Source organism: Capra hircus, chromosome 1 (genome assembly GCF_001704415.2).
Source record: "Capra hircus breed San Clemente chromosome 1, ASM170441v1, whole genome shotgun sequence".
Classification (NCBI taxonomy): domain Eukaryota; kingdom Metazoa; phylum Chordata; class Mammalia; order Artiodactyla; family Bovidae; genus Capra; species Capra hircus.
Genome location: NC_030808.1, coordinates 1314420 through 1331372, shown reverse-complemented (window position 1 = coordinate 1331372; position 16953 = coordinate 1314420). Strand labels below are relative to the sequence as shown.

The following is a 16953-nucleotide window of genomic DNA, read 5'->3' as shown; positions in this document are numbered from 1 at the left end:
TTTAGGAGAATCAAACCTCCTTTGGAGAATGGAATTTTAGAAAATTACACTGATAGAAATTCCTTCAAAAAACTGTTTTAATCAACTCAAACCAGAAAGTGTATATGTAAATAAGTTTACATTCACCTCTTGGACTTTTAGAAGGAATATAGACAACATAAAGTAAAATATAAAGTAAGTACGCCTACCACGCAAACTTCCAGTAGTTAAAAGGGCTCGAGCTTTGTCAGCTAAATCACTATTTAGAGTATTTCCCAGGAGCAAAACATCAATTGCTTCTTGCTTGGAGCTGTCAAAGAAGTTATTCTGAATTGTTCTACTAACTGAACGAGCACCATCTTTTAACTTTCCAGCCTGTTGGGGAAAAAAGCATGGACTTTCATTCTACATTGTTTTCACTCAACAGGTATTCTGAAACTTTAGATAAGTTGTATACGACTTCACTGTAGTAAGAAGGACCTCATCGTTCCACTCTTAATATCAAACCGTCACATTAAAATGGCACATTAAGATGTCACTGCTTCCTTTCCTCTTTTGGATAACAGCACTGCAGAGAGACAGAAGAGGCTCAGTGCCACAGCTGCATCCACTGATGACATCTAGAGCAGTAAACGTGTGTAACTGTTTACTGGAGAGGAAACAGACTGAGATGTGCTTATTCAAGACAAGGAGATCACTTCTCCCATTGTGACTGTAAGGCCTGGGGTGGATGGGGCGGGTGGGGAGAAGCAGAGGAGATAGAGGACACGCTGCACTTCTGCACTCTCAGAAAAACTCCAAAGCACACAACAGCAGAGAATAAAACTGAGATTGCTGCCAAGTAACTGATATTAGTTAGAAACAAAACTGAGCATGAGAGTGAAAGTCTAGCCTGTAACATAGAAACTACAGTTTTCTATTTTAGCTCATTTTGCCTATGTAAATATAAAAATATAAAATGTATGCCAAAACAGTTAAAAAAAAAAACTTTAGTTTGCAATATGTAATTTTTATTCCTCAAAGAAATAACAAGGATTTGAGGCGTAAAAATGTTATTTCCTTCCATAAAACAAATGTAAATGACATTATTTTAAAAAAGAGACTCACCATTCACATTATCAGGCAATTAATCAAAAGGAACCCAGAGAAAGGAAAAGAAAGAGCAGTTCAGATGTTAGATTTCAGGTCAATTCAGACTAGTATATTTAATACATAAAATTTCATATCTAGTTTGTTAGAAAAGATCACTGAAAATATATGTAACCTCTGTACATAGTCAACTGCAGAAACAAAGAGGCAGAACATAAAAGAATATTTTAAGCAATAGCTGTAGAGACTCCGGTTTAAAAGCAAGAATTATGTTGTTTATTTAAAAAAAGAATACATGAAAGTTTAACAACATCAGGTTTTTCAAAATAGGGACCATTTAAGAAGTAAATATTTGTAAATGTCAATACAAATTATTTCTGAGTTGAACAAAAGGAACTTTGCAGCTAAGGCCAGTACTTCTGAACAGAGGCGTGGCATTTTATGAGACACAGAAGAAGAGGAAGAGGTGGAAAACAGAAGACTCTGAGATGATGAAATTCAGCTGCTATACTGAAGAGACTAAATAAGAAACTATACAAGTAGTAAATGTCTCTGTTTCTATTCCTGGGGTAATTTGAGAAACTGTAGGGCTGTAGTACATTAATAAATTCAGCTGAATCCAGAAGCCACAAAAGGTCAATATTTAAGGATATAATGAAAATATTTCAAGTATGTACCCAAAGTCCCTCAGTAAGGGACAAACACTAAAGCAGAAGCAGTCTGTAGATAATACCAACAAATAAAAAGTAATGACGACATACAGATGTATAATTACATCCACACCTCACACTTGCAAAGGCACATTTTTTGATTGCCTCCTTGTCAAGGTAAGATAAGAAAAAGAATAAAAACTTCAGCCCTAATAGCACTGGGTTCATAGGTGGTGTTGCATAAACTACCCATTGATTTATTTGTCCATCCAGCACTTGCCACACATCTATCCAACTGTACGTACTGTGCCAAGTACTGGGGACACAAAGGCAAATAAGGTAAGACTCTTTATTGGTAAGAGTATTATTTGGGGAGGGAGGAACTTTTCTTTTAATTATGGTTGTGCTGCTCAGCCTGTGGGATCTTAATTCCCCAACTAAGGATCGAATCCACGCCCCCTGCACTAGAAGCATGGAATCTTAACCACTGGGCCACCAAAGACGGCCCTAATTTGAAAACAAACAAACATATTTTGGGTAATTCCATAGCAGTCTGGTCGTTAGGACTCTGCACTTTCACTGCAGGGGCCTGGGTTTGATCCCTGATCCAAGAACTAAGATCCACATGCTGCCCTGTATGACCGAAAAAAAAAAGAAAAGCAAAGGCTTAAAAAAAACCCATATTTTTAATAAAAATAAACAGTATAAAAATTAAAACACATACATAAGTGAAAAATCATTAAAAAAATCAGAATACATATGTAAGCCTAGTAGATCACTAAACAACTAAATATGTCATACATATATAATATACCTCTCAAACCTAGGGAAATAACTATCCATTCAATTATTAGTATCCACTAGGGAAGGAGCTAATAAAGAGGACATAAAAACATGATGAAAAAGAATTCTAAAACAGATACCTTAAAAAAAAACTACTAATTTAAAAGAGTTCATTTAAAGTTTTATTAAAGAAGAAAAGAGAGGATCTTTTATAATCTAGATCTACCTTAGCCTTTCCTTCAAGGGCTCCAGTTCCTGCGTAAATCTTACTGATTGAATCACCATTCACAGACCACATTGATCGAAAAACTTCTTGAAAGCGAGTCACCAACTGAGGCTTTTCAGCTAAACCAAGAGCTTCCAACTGTTTAGTCAGCATCTAAAATAGCAGAAAAGAAACTTTTATAAGTATATAAATACATTTATTACGATGTGACCTTTTAAGAACTACCAGAATCAAACCAAAAATTTATAGCTACAGGATGCTGTCGGTCTGGATTCTTAAAATTCAAGTTTAATAGGCTTTGTTATTTCCCCCCATGCCAATTTCTAAAGTAACTATCACATCAATGAAACCTACAGGTAACTCAATCCTTGTAGTAACAAGAACTTTTTCTGGTTAAATGATTTTAAGCTTTTTAAAATGTCCCAAACCTTTAGGGAATTCCCTGAAGTTCAGTGGTTAGGACTCCCTGTTTTCACTACCGAGGGCCTGAGTTTAATTCCTGGTTGGGGAACTAAGATCCCACAAGCCGTGGGGCCAAAAAAAGGAAAAAAAAAGTTCCTATAAATCAGACTAGTTTATCTTGTTCACCTAAAATAATAATTATGCAACAGTACCCACTGGAGCAGAGAAATATATTTAGTTTATTTACAAATATATACAAATAACCAAGTTTCTTTAATTTTTGCATTTGGTTCTATATGTTTGGGTAATTAAGATCAGGAGATTATGAGAAAAGCAGAGCTGCTCTTGAAGTGATATCAAAATTTTTAAATAAGTCATATTTCTGAACAAAGTCATGACAGCTCTGAATGTACTGAATACGTATCAGTAAAGTATATAAGGGAGAACTAGGGGGAACACAGTATTCGAAGAATGCAAGGATCTTGGGGCTACCACAGTTCCTTCATCACAGTATATGTGTTTAGAAGTCTTTTGTCTGAACGACTCTTAGCCTTAAAGTCTGGCAAAATCAAAGCAATGTATAATCTTTACCCAGTCTATTTCTCTTATTTGGAATCCAGTCATAGTCTATGCCCCTGTGGTTTTACTTAACTCCTTCCCACTTGTGTTTCCTTTTATCTTATCTATAAGATAAAGATATTATGGAGATTATCCATAATTACACAGAGATCAAAAACTAAAATAATATTAAAAACTCTCTACTGGGTCTAATCCAATTGCCTAGACTTACACCAGGGCTATTCTTTTGCTGGCATGTAGAATAAAGCAAACAAGCCTCCAGGTTCTCCTTTATCATCTGCTCTTTCTTCAAAGAACTGGGCAAAACTGGTCTTCACTACAAGCAGTTTGCTTTTACTTACACTTGCAGTGTATTTTGTAACCAGTCAAGCTACTAGGGGAGTAAGTACTCTCACACCTAATATTAATAACAAACAGTGAGTAGTCCACTAAGACAGATTCTGAAAACTAACACTTGTTCTGCGTTCAGTGAAGATGTTCAAGTGTTTCACAAGCTTACTCTAACTAAATGTCTTTAGCCACTTAAGAAGAGAACTCAACACAAACCCAAGACATCTCATAAAACTCAATCCCAATAATCAAATGCCTGTTTTCACTTTTTTTCTCTGTCATATTTTCTAAATTATAACGATAATCCTCAACAACAGATTTCAAAAAAGGCAAAGCAGTAAAATCTAGTTAAATCAAACATACATTTTTCTAGTAGGAAATTCTATACATGGTACTCTCCTTTTGAGACTGAATGAATCTCAGCTGCAGAGTGACTAATTAACCAATATTCTAGCCAAATTTAAGATCATTTGCTAGAGGAAATAAGGACCTTTTACTTTCTATTCCTGTTTTGACAGTATTGGAGAACTATGCTAAGTTCCTACGGAACTAAATGAAGACACACCATAGTCTTATGACCCTGACAGTTGCTTAAGAGGCAAGACTGAGAAATCTAAGCATTGCTACACAGTTTGTCACACAGCTGAGATTATGCCTAAATTAGACTGAGTTTGATAGTTAAGTACTAAAGAAAAAGTTTTAAACAGAGTGTGTTAGAGAAGTTGGCTTTCATTCACTTTTATTCTAACAATGACATTTTTCAACTGATCCTGGTTTTGGTAGCAATTTTTTAAAAACTGCTATGTAAACTGTACTGGTTTAGATTGTTAAAAATCCTATAGGGTTCTACATGTGGAAATAGATCCTCCTTAATTCCAAAAGGACTTTTAAAAAGACAATACAAGGGTTTCCCTGGTGGCTCAATGCTAGAAAATCCACCTGCCTACACAGGAAGCACAGGTTCAATCCCTGGTCTGGGAGGAGCCCACATGCTGCGGAGCAACTAAGCTGGTGGGCCGCAGCTACTGAGCCTGTGCCCTAGAGCCCAGGAGCCGCGACTGCTGATGCCCGAGCACGCTGGAACCCGTGTTCCACAACAAGAGGCCACTGCTGTGAGAAGTCCAGCACCGCAACAGGAGAGTGGCCCCTGCTTGCCACAACCAGAAAAAAAGCCCATGCAGCAATGAAAACACAGCACAGCCAAAAATATATAAATAAAATAATTTTTTTAAATGACAATGCTGAGAATAATATATATATATTATATATATATTTTGCTTATCCAAAAGACAGGCAAGCGAGACAATTACTAAAACAGTATAAAGAGCAGGCCTTTTTTTTTGAGGCAAAGTTAACGAACAATAAAAGGAAACAGAAGCTATCTAAAGAAAGTATCTAGAACAGATAAAGGAAACATTTAAATGAAAAAGGACATTACTTGGAAAAAAAAACATAAAAGAGAAGTAAAACTTCATTTGTGAAAATGAAGCATAACTTCATTTTGTGAAAAATAATTAATGACAAACATAAATATTACAAAAGCACTGATAAAAGAATTTGATATTAAGTTACATACACACATATATATATTTTTTACCTCTAAACCAAGGAATGCCTGCACACTATTTGTTCTGTCAAGACAATCCAAGCAGTTTGTTCGAACTGTACCACTCTGGCACCTGAAACAAATTCAGTGAAACTAAATGGGCAGTTTAAAACAAAAATAACAAAAGCTAAAACAAACTGAGAAAAATTAAGCTGATTAAAATGTAGCATCTACTTTCTCCCCACTTCAATTCTCTAGTATAATTCTTAAACACAAAAAAGATGAAAGAATTTTACAGTGATCATCCATATATCTACCATCCAGATTCTACAAGCGCTAACATTTTGCCATCCACTCTCTATTACACCTATCTCTCCAGTCAACTTATTTTTAACGAGGCCAGTAGTCAGGAGCTAAACACACATTCAGATTTACAACCACGCAGTTCTACAGCAGAACAAACAATAACCAATGTCTTTTATTTGCATTAAATAATCTTTACTGAGCCCAAGAAATATTATGACATTAATTTTACGAGAGAAATGGAACAGCCTCTGAGAGAGCAGCATGAGATTTGGAGCTAGATGAATTCGAGCTCTAACACTTTCTACTTACGTGACGTGGGGAAGATGACAGCTTTCAGCCCCCACTTCCTCCAGTGTGAACGGATAACAATAGAACCCATCCCTACAGCTGTTATTAATTATTGTAAAGACTAAGTGCACTAGCTGACCCACGCAAAGCACATGCCCAGTAATGTAAGCTACTGTTAGAAAGGAAGAACAACAAGCTTAAATTCAAGTATAATAAAGAAATTAAATAACTACAGAAAAGTTCCAATTTAAAGAAAGGAAAAACAGAGACGTCAAACCTTTGAACTTCACTTCCATCAAAATGAAAAATTCCATAATCCAGAAACTTCTGGACTTGAGGTTTAAGAACACTATGTAATTTTTCTGCCTTTCCTCCTTTAACCATTTGATGATAGTCAAAATTCACCATCTGAATATCAGCAGCATGTTCAGAAGCTTTCAGATGACTCTGAAAATAAAAAGAAAATATTCATTTAATTCTTCTTAGGGTATTTTTGGGCTGCAAATCGCAGATCCGGCAGGCAGGATCCCCTATCCTCAATCAGGGATCAAACCCATGCCCCTTGCAGTGAAACTGCAGATTCTTAACTACTCACTGGACCGCCAAGAAAAGGGAAAGTGTTAGTCACTCAGTAGTGTCTGACTCTTTGCGGCCCCATGGACTGTAGCCGCCAGGCTCCCCTGTCTACGGAATTCTCCAGGCAAGAATACTGAAGTGGGTAGCCATTCCCTTCTCCAGGGGAACTTTCCGACCCAGGGATTGAACCAGGTCTCCTGCACTGCAGGTGAACTCTTTACCATCCAAGCCACCATGAAAATATTCATTTAAATGTTAACCAAATATGACTGTATCAACACAATGTTACAAATGAAACTTTTATTTTAAATGAAAATCTAAGCAGGTCCTTGAAATCTTATTAATTTCACAAAGCTTTCTTTCATTGTCACTGGCAGTAAAATGAAAAATTACTTACTAATATCTTATAGCATCCTTTCCTAAAACCTCCTATACTATTCCAGAGAGATTAGTTAGGTCTTATATAATTATTATCAGGGAACTTAACATTCTCATTTGGTTTAGAAAATGAAAAATTATTTCCAACAACCAGCATTTCATTTTTTACCATAAAAATATAATGACTGTTTATATCTATTACAGAATCTCAAAGCAAAGTAATTGATTTCTAAGGAAAAGCTCATCAAAATTTGAAGAATTCATTTTTATACCTTCATTCAATATATACAAATGTTTTAAAAGCTTACAATAAAAAGTCACTCTCTAAAGTATAACTTGTTTATTAATGATATTCAAACAAAATAGCCAAATAATTAATCCTGGACTTCATTAACTTCATTAACTTTCTTCATTAATATGAGAAAATGTTTTCTAGCCATTTTGTTTAAGGTTATGATCTTATATAACACTATAATTTATATCAATTCATTACTGATCCAATAAATATTTATGAAAAATATGTTTTCTTTAGAAGTTAGACATTTCTTTAGGTTCTTATGTGAAATTCTCAAATTTTCTTTCATTGGTACAAGAAGTCCTGTGTGTATACAAATGCTTTATTCACAATTTCACAGATTTAAAACAGTGACTATGGTTTGTAGGAACTAGGCAAAACAATGAACAGATGAAGGGGGAAACTGCCTGGTATGTTTCTGCCAGTGACTGATGAACATTTTTTAGGAGGAGGGTATTCTTCTTCTCCACTACATGAATAAGCAGATTAGAAAACAGGGTCAATGCCTTGAAAGCTTTCTATAATCCCAATTTCAGCAAGATTACCCTAAATTGTTGCCTAACTTCCTTCAAAGAACTAATGGTTCCTGGAAGAATTCGACTATTATGTTTTAAATACCATTCTAGGTGTCCATGGGCCAGAACAGAAGGAAAAAATGATCACTTACCTGGAAAGCCTTACTTAGCATATGTTCACCTTCCTTAGATCCAAGCAGATTTACTATTATTTGTTTACCATACAAATTCTTAAGTGTCCTAAAATGCCTGTTAAAGGTAGAAAGGAAGTAAGTATATGTCAACTGATAAGTCAAAAACTTTTTTCAATAAACAGGAACCCACTTTAAACCAGGACCTACACGGCAGTATTTTAAACTCATAGGTTTGGCAAAACTATACACAAACCCATTTCACGTGGAATCAAAACTCTGAATTTGTGAAAGGTCAGTTAATGCAATTTTCTCTCTGACTTATCAACTTATCATCTATTTGCCATCACTCCATGGCAAATAGATGGGAAAACAATGGAAACAGTGACAGACTTTATTTTGGGGGGCTCCAAAATCACTGCAGAGGTGACTACAGCCATGAAATTAAAAAATGCTTACTCCTTGGAAGAAAAGTTAGTGACCAACCTAGACAGTATATTAAAAAGCAGAGACATTACTTTGCCAACAAAGGTCCATCTAGTCAAAGCTTTGGTTTTTCCATTAGTCTCTTGAGAGTCCCTTGGACTGCAAGGAGATCCAACCAGTCCATCCTAAAGGACATCAGTCCTGAATATTCATTGGAAGGACTGATGTTGAAGCTGAAACTCCTAATACTTTGGTCACCTGATGCAAAGAACTGACTCACTGGAAAAGACTGTGATGCGGGAAATGACTGAAGGTGGGGAGGAGAAGGGGACAACAGAGGATGAGATGGTTGGATGGCATCACCAACTCGATGGACATGAATTTGAATAATCTCCAGGAGTTAGTGATGGACAGGGAGGCCTGGCGTGCTGCAGTCCATGCAGTTCCAAAGAGTCGGACATGACTGAGCAACTGAACTGCGCTGAGCTAATGCTAGGGCTTTCAGAGTCATCTGGCCCCCTCTCCACCCTGAGGCTAATGCTGGGTGGACATGGAAAACAGGAGCCATGCAGCTAGGTTGGCAAGGCAGTGAGGGCAGAGGGCACTGAGCTGCACCTCACATGTGAGGACACTGCCTACTCCATGTGGATTCAGAGTTCCTGAACAGCTCCAGCCTTAAGATAAATAGGCCCCACACAGGATCCCTTAGTCTCTCCAGCTTCTAATCAGTCTAGAGGCTAGAAAGCAATGTCATCCACAAGAAATACAACGTAAGTCACAGATATAATTTAAAATTTTCCAGAAGGCAAATTAAAAAGGTAAAAACCATACGGTCAAATTAATTTACATATATTTTATTTAATCCAATACAACTAAAATATCATTTGTACATGTAATTGATATATAAAACAAATATTGCCATTTTGCATTTTTCTTGCACTAGGTCTGAAATCCAGTACCTATTATATACCTACAACATATCTCAATCTGGACTAATAGCCACCATATTGGATAACACAACCATCAGAGGTAGGTTTTAGGCCAAGACATCAAGACCCACATACTTACTGCCACCACTCCTAGAATTCCTAAGACTGTCACTGTCTTCCACTTAAATCAGAGTCAAGAAGAAATTTTATTTAAGAGCTCAAAAACTGAAATGAAGCAGTAAATACAACTAATCTCACTGCTTAGCAACATCAAAACTCACAGCAATATAGAAAAGTTATCAGTCTTACCTGTCAAAAGCGGGTGCATTGGCTTCAAATCCCCTTGACATACGAACACGATGGGATCCCACCTAAGACAAGAAAAATATACTTAATTGTACCAGAAGCCAACATGCAGACAAAAGAAATAGCACTGTTTACTCTATGTAATAATTCAGTTGCTAAGCACACAGTAGCAAGCTGAGTAATTGTCATTTGTGATATTCTCTTAAAAAAATAAATTCTAGGGGTTTCTCCTTTTTATCTTTTAAAATACAACTTCATTTAAAAAAAACCAACAAAAACTAGAAATCAGAGCATTATGCAACACTGGTAAACTAACAGAAATTTTTATTTATGTAAGATAGTTTTAAGAGTGCTTTCATATACATTATCTTAAGTTCTAAACATATGCCCTTTGTAAGTCAACAGACATTGTCATTCGTGCAACAAAAGAACCAACCCAGCCAAGTGAAGAAACCTGTCCTCTTATAGCAACATCATTCATTCCAAAAAAAAGATTCCCGTGACAATAAAGGCCTCCTGACCAAAACATCTACTCTCTCAGACTGCCTACAAGCGCAATGTCTACATATTTTTTCCTCTGTTATGCTGAATACACTATTCACTCTACTCTCACCCGAAGATCCCACAGATTAAAAATAACCATTCCTGGAAAAAGACTTTCCAAGTCAATCTCTCAGGCACACAACTAAAACAACAGCATATTTTGAAATTTGGGTTATAAGAATTAAACAAGATGGAAAATAACTACCTACTGTGTGTTGCTACAGTTTTTCTTTTCTCATATAGGAAAAGTGGGAGAGAGATGAGGCAGAATCAAGAGATATAAAAGATGCCAAGAAGAAATACAACAGTGAGACCAGATTATTTCCCTGAGTTTCACTTGTAAATATTTCCCTGAGACTGTGGGCCCAAGGTTCCCTGGAATTCATCCTGGCTCATCTGTGAATAAAGTGACGTTAAAGGTGGCGTGGAGGAGAAGTGCCAAATCAGTCGTGCAGTTGATGACCAGTTGAAAACCAGAAAATAAGCTCTAAATGCTCATCCATGTCCCAAACTGAATTAACAGTATTATCATTCATTCAGCATTCCCTCTCCTGCCGAGATGACTGAATGACTGTCCTGAGAAATCAGTGGACTCTCTTTAGAGCTTTTCCTTCTTAGTAAGAAACTGATTAGCCAAATGTCACATCTTTATTTCATTTTATTTCTAGTACACAATAGACTGTATAAAATCTTAAGCTTTGAAAGATGTGTGTTCCAAGACACATTTGTGCGTTTTAGGAGACAGAAACGTCAGACGAAGTTCATACTTTTTCTTTGGAGTCATCTCAGGTAGTTGCCCTCTAACTCTCTAAAAGCCCAAGACTTTGCGTTTTGTTTATTCATTAACATTCATCTTGCACTAGTACTCTTAACTGTCAAGAAGGTGAAAAAAAATACAAGCTTTCTCATATTTTTTTTTGGTAATGGCTGTAGTTGTTCCCTATTACCTGCTCCCCAACACATATATGAAACTACCTACAATTCATAACTCTTACAGCAATATGTTGGTTAGACAAGACTAAGTTTTGCTACTTAATGTTAAAGAAAAACTTCTTAAGAGTTACGTAAATGTAATAAAATTTTCCATTTACCCAATTTTTTTTTAAAGTTGCATCAAAGATATTTTTAGAAACCATTTCATGGGTGGTGAAAGTGAAAGTGTTGGTCACTCAGTCATATCCAACTCTTTGCGACCCCAAGGATGGCAGCCCACCCGGCTCCTCTGCCCACGGAATTCTCCAGGCAAGAATACTAGAGCGGTACGGGACATCATCTTCTAGCAATATTACCGCTTTGTGTTCACATGTTTCTGGAACTTGAATTCAACCAAAAGTTCAGTGTGCCATACCATGCTGGGCATAAATCTCAGGAAGCTTACCATCTTTTAAGACTAATATAAGCAATTAATATCAATAATATAGTATCAGAGGAACACTACGCATTATAAATGCTAAATAACTTCAAAGAAAGGAAATCATAAATAAAATTAATGAGTTGCCAGTAATTAAAATGTCACTCTTATCTGTGTAGCATCTTATGACAACTCTTATTACGCCTCAAGCTAATTGATACTGATATTTGCCTTATCCATAAAAGGACTGTCTCCCCAAACAGACTGCAAGCTCTCTCTGAGGCATCACTATAGAAACTGAATTTCTCATAGGATACAAGATTATCTACCCAAATGTGTACAGAATGACACACAGGAGATGAACTCAAGAATTTCATGAAGAGATCAGTGTGGAGGAGTGACTAGAATCCACTCCATGAAATCTGAGTTGGCTACTGAGGAACATCAAACCTTCATTCTGAAAGCAGAGGATTCCTATTAGAAAATAGCCAGGTATGAAGTCTGATAGGCAGAGGAAGCAAGAACATGAAGAAATGGGTACCTAGATCTGATAAGTGTAACAGAGCAAAAGTGGAAAGGGGCTTCCCTGGTGGCTCAGATGGTGAAGAATCTGCCTGCAATGCAGGAGACCTGGGTCCGATCCCTGGGTTAGGAAGAGCCCCTGGAGAAGGGCATGGCAACCCACTCCAGTATTCTTGACTGGAGAATCCCATGGACAGCAGAACCTGGCGGGCTACAGTCCATGCGGTCGCAGAGTCAGATGACATCTGAACAACTGACACTTTCCCTTCACTTTTCATTAAGAACTGCCAGAAAGATGAGAGGAGACCAGTTAGAAATCTGTAAGAATCTTTCAGGCAAGAAAAAACTATGAAGATCTTAACCAAGATGACAGAAGTGGGAACGAAAAGTCCAAGACCTCAGACAGCACAGGGATTACCCATCACAGGGCTGCCTTGGTTGGCTCAGGCTGGCCGCTGGAGCAGGCGGTCTGCATACGCTGCGAAAGCAGCTGATCCACTGCCACCTTGGCAGGATCCACTACCAGCAAGCTCTCTAATCTGAGTGGTCGGGTAGCTGATTGAAATGCAGATTTCTTGGCCCTACTCCAACAAATTCTACTTCAGCTGATGGGAAGTTGAGGCCATGAATCTGTATTTTAAAATCACTCTCAAAGATTCCTTTAAAATATTTCAAGAACCTGAGAAGAATGTATCATGGAGGAAAAGAGGTAGAACAAGGGACAACTGCCAAGGAAGGACTCTCTGTCTGTGACCACTGAAGTGAAACAGCTCACTAAGTGACTAACTTGAAGGAGGAGCCCTGAAAATAAACTCCAGCCCTAAGAACACTCAGGACACCCAACAACTGCTCTAAGTCAAAAATGAACTTAGGGCCTTGGTATTTTTATTTTAAAAAGTCAGTCTCTATTATTTTCATTCCTCTGTTAACTGCTCTTTTAGAGTGGTAGGGAAAATGATAAAAGATACTCATGAAACTAACCCATCTCAGGTCAAAGAAAGGTTGGCTTTAAAAACTACTACGCTAAATACCTGGGAACCACTGACCCAACCCTCAACCAAACCCAAGATGACAGGCCAGCTCAGTGATGATTTGGCAGAACTGCTGGACTGTCTTGAGGTCTCAAAAATTACTATCGCTATCAAGAAAGGCACAATTTTCAAATCTACAGTTGTCGGCCCATAATCAAATGACATTATCCAGCCAGATTATCTGTGTGCACAGGCCACAGAACAAAGAAGGAAGTCCCATCCAAGGAGGATCCCTCCATGTAACTACTCAGGACCCAACATTACTGAATAACCAAACACTGTAATTCTGAACTTCTTAAGAAAATAACACAGAAAGCAGTAAAACAGAGGGTCTATAAATAGACTAGAAGAATCTCTTACACTAGCTTATCTCTAAACCAAAAGCATTCACCTCCCATCAAAGCAGGGATTTAGAAATTTTTTAGAGCAAATATTCCAAACACCCTTCTCTGGTAACAAAAACAGAAATAGGGTAGGGTTGGTATTCTTTCCTAAGGGAGACCCAGGAAGAAATGTATCTATTTAAGTTATGCCAAAATGCCAAAAATGAAACCCACATGACTCAAACTGGTATTGACAAGAACTCGAGAATTTTAGCAAAGCAACACCAGTGTTAATCCTTGTTAATTCTTAGTCTGTCTTGAATAAACTCCCTTATTGAAAAGATTCAAGTGGTGTGCAATTTCTCCACAATAACCATCCTAGAATGTAAGAGAGACCCAGCTGTGAACTAAATGAAAGTAAATGAAGGCAAAATTTTCTTTTTCCTGTACATTTTTTCTCAATAGTATAGATTAAGGCACAGAATTTACTAGGCAGTATATATCAGAAGCCCAAAATGAATACTTTAGGGACTAAACATGTCTGAATAAAAATAAAATGCAAAAATCACACTAGTATGGGCAATCCAATATTATGAACTAATGTGAAAAAAAATCTTACATTTTAAAGATTAGACATTTACTAAACAAAAGGAAAGTTTGGGGGTAAAAAGATAAGAAAGCAAAACAGAAAACAATGTTCAAGATGACAAGTTCCAAGTCATTACAAACTGCAAAGTAAAATTTCATCAGCAGATATGTTCCTCTTTTTTTTTTTTGGCCATACTGCATGGCTTGCAGAATCTCAGTTCCCCTTAGTTCCCCTAACCTGGGCCCTCAGCAGTGAAAGTATGGAGTCCTAACCACTGACTGCCAGGGAATTCCTAGATATATTCTTAATAACAACAAATGTGCTCAGACATTCAACTGTGTCCGACCCTCTGCGACCCCATGGACTGGGATTCTCCCACAAGAATACTGCAGTGGGGTGTCATTTCAGCTAACCCTTACCTAGTTCTGGCCGGTCAGAACTAGGTAAGGGTTGTAAGCAACTAAGAAGTAGGAACTACTAATATTACCATGTTACAGATAAGAAAACTGACACAAAGGGGTTAAATCACTTGCCTGAGATCACACAGCCTAGCAGTGTAAGGATTCAAAATGAGAGGCTTAGTTTCAGAAGCTTTGTTTTAACTACTACATTTTTCTGCCTACAGACACTAAATTGTTATATACGGAGATAGTAAATACAGAAACACTTTGAAAATCAACGAGCCATGAAAACACTGAAATTTTAATGTGAAATACGGGAGCTGAACTCCTATGGATATTTGAAAGAACACTGAAGGAAAGAATAACTAGGACAGTTCCAGAATTTGTATACAATTTATTTATAAATCCAGGTAACATTATTTGACTGAGTAACAAAATTATCCAAGGAACTAATAAGCTAACCTGAAAGCTTAAAAAAAATATGAAAAGTTCTGAAGAGAAAAAGAAAGAAAACTAAACATCAAAACACATACCTGCAATCCTGGTTGCTCCCAGAACAATGGGACAGATCCCCGGATTTGTATGAAGGAAGAAACAGTGTCATCTAAGTACACAACCTATAGAGAAAAGTACTGGGTAAAGTACTTCCACAAAGTTGTTACCTCTACATCAGGAGACAAATCTACTAACAGTTATATCTCTTGACCAGCCTCTCATAAACAAATTATCCTAACCAAATAGTCAAAATAGGCCATAAATAAGCTGAATTTTTTTCAACTAGTGATAGTTCTACAAACATTAACCAAGAAAATAGTGAAAATATAAGCATTAGCATTACAACTTTAAAAAAAGGAATCCTTTTGAATTCATTTAGTTGTTTTTCTTTACCTTTTTCTAATTTTTAAAAACTAATCTGAAGACTTAAACTGGATTGAGGGCAAGGCCTGAATTTACAATTACATAGTTACATAGCCAAAAATAATGTAACTTCTCGTTTTAGATGGTACTCAGCCTAACTTTAAGAGTTGAGTTTGACTTAATTTCATCAAAACCCACTTTTCTTAAATTGTCTAGCTTTGTAAATGAAGATTTTCAATTCAAGGCACTGATGACGTCATGCTGATTAGAACAAATTGTTACTTACTTGAAGAGCCATACCTAAATAAGCTTGTTTTAAGCCTTTCTTAAGGCTCGCAAGTAGCCAAGAGTAATCATAAAATGGCATTACAGATGTCAAAATGAGTTCTGAATCAAATAAAAATCTGCTTTGCAACTGTTCTTTGTGACTTCCCTCTAACACATGAATTAAGCAAGATAAACACTATATACCTGTTCTGTTTCTACAAAATTGGCGACGTGACCATCATCATTTGTTCCCCGGACGTTAAACCTGGTCCCAGCTCGTTCACAGCTTAGTCTGGAAATGAGGCAAGCCTTTGCCTGTTTATGAGCAGCATAAATTGTTCTGATTTCTACTCCCCCACACATGAGGCGTAATAACCAGTCGTCACAATTCACACCGTAGTGCTTGAGATGCAAGTGCAAAGACTGATTCCTAACAGAAAAAGAAAGGACTGCATTAGCATGATAAGCACTCCCCAACACACTCCAGTATTCTTCCCTGGAAAATTCCACGGACATAGGAACTTGATGGGCTGCAGCCCACTGGGTCGCAAAGAGCTGGACGTGACTGCGCACTGAGCGATGAGCACATACACGCAGCACCTGCACAGCACGGTGTGCATTCTAAGACAGCGCCCCTGGGACTTCAGAGGCGCCAAAGGGAAATCAACCTACTTACACTCACTGTGCCAGGGACTGGCGGATAGGGCCAGACAGGGAGACCCTCGGACATGTGATCGGTGGGCCATGCAAAAGCAGCACATATTCTATGTTTTTAGCATTTGGGCCCATTTGTTATGTCCTTCTTCATAATGTATTTACCACTTGTTTCAAAAAGCGTTTCCACACACAACTCCAGGTAATTCATATACAGATTTTCTTAAGCCTTGACTTTTATAAGGCTCCATTTTAATTAAATTTAAATAGTTACATGAGCTAGCAGTTACCACATTAATGCCTATCTAGTGTTTTCCCAGGGCTCCAAATACTTCTATACTCTAGGTAACAGAGAGGGCCTACTTTCCAATCTTTTTCAGGGCAGAGAGTTCTGTTTAAATGAACACACAGAAAAACCTGATGATCAGAAAACAGACTAAAAGTGGAGCTGTCATGGCCAAAGTTGGGATGGGGGCTGGGGACCTGCCACACTGGCCATCTTTACATCCCTCTGCCTGCCTCAGGGGCTCTGCTGGAACCACTGCTGCTGAGTCGCTTCAGTCGTGTCCGACTCTGTGCGACCCCACAGACGGCAGCCCACCAGGCTCCCCCGTCCCTGGGATTCTCCAAGCAGAAACATTGGAGTGGGTTGCCATTTCTTTCTCCAATGCATGAAAGTG

General features: G+C 37.5%; 1 protein-coding gene across 13 annotated transcripts in view; it reads right to left on the bottom strand.

Moving 5' to 3' along the window:
• SYNJ1 (synaptojanin 1) overlaps positions 1-16953 on the bottom strand; it is a 94500-nt gene that overhangs the window by 45188 nt on the left and 32359 nt on the right. For 9 of the 13 annotated variants that reach the window (XM_018047148.1, XM_018047262.1, XM_018047361.1 and 6 more), the window contains exons 5-12: positions 15824-16049; positions 15028-15111; positions 9738-9799; positions 8095-8191; positions 6456-6625; positions 5636-5717; positions 2728-2880; positions 189-354 (exon numbers count right to left, since the gene is read on the bottom strand). In XM_018047148.1, the coding sequence (XP_017902637.1) occupies positions 189-354; positions 2728-2880; positions 5636-5717; positions 6456-6625; positions 8095-8191; positions 9738-9799; positions 15028-15111; positions 15824-16049 (1040 nt within the window). The remainder of the gene's footprint in view (positions 1-188; positions 355-2727; positions 2881-5635; positions 5718-6455; positions 6626-8094; positions 8192-9737; positions 9800-15027; positions 15112-15823; positions 16050-16953) is intronic. The other 4 variants (XM_018047095.1, XM_018047483.1, XM_018047310.1 and 1 more) reach the window with 1 other exon arrangement.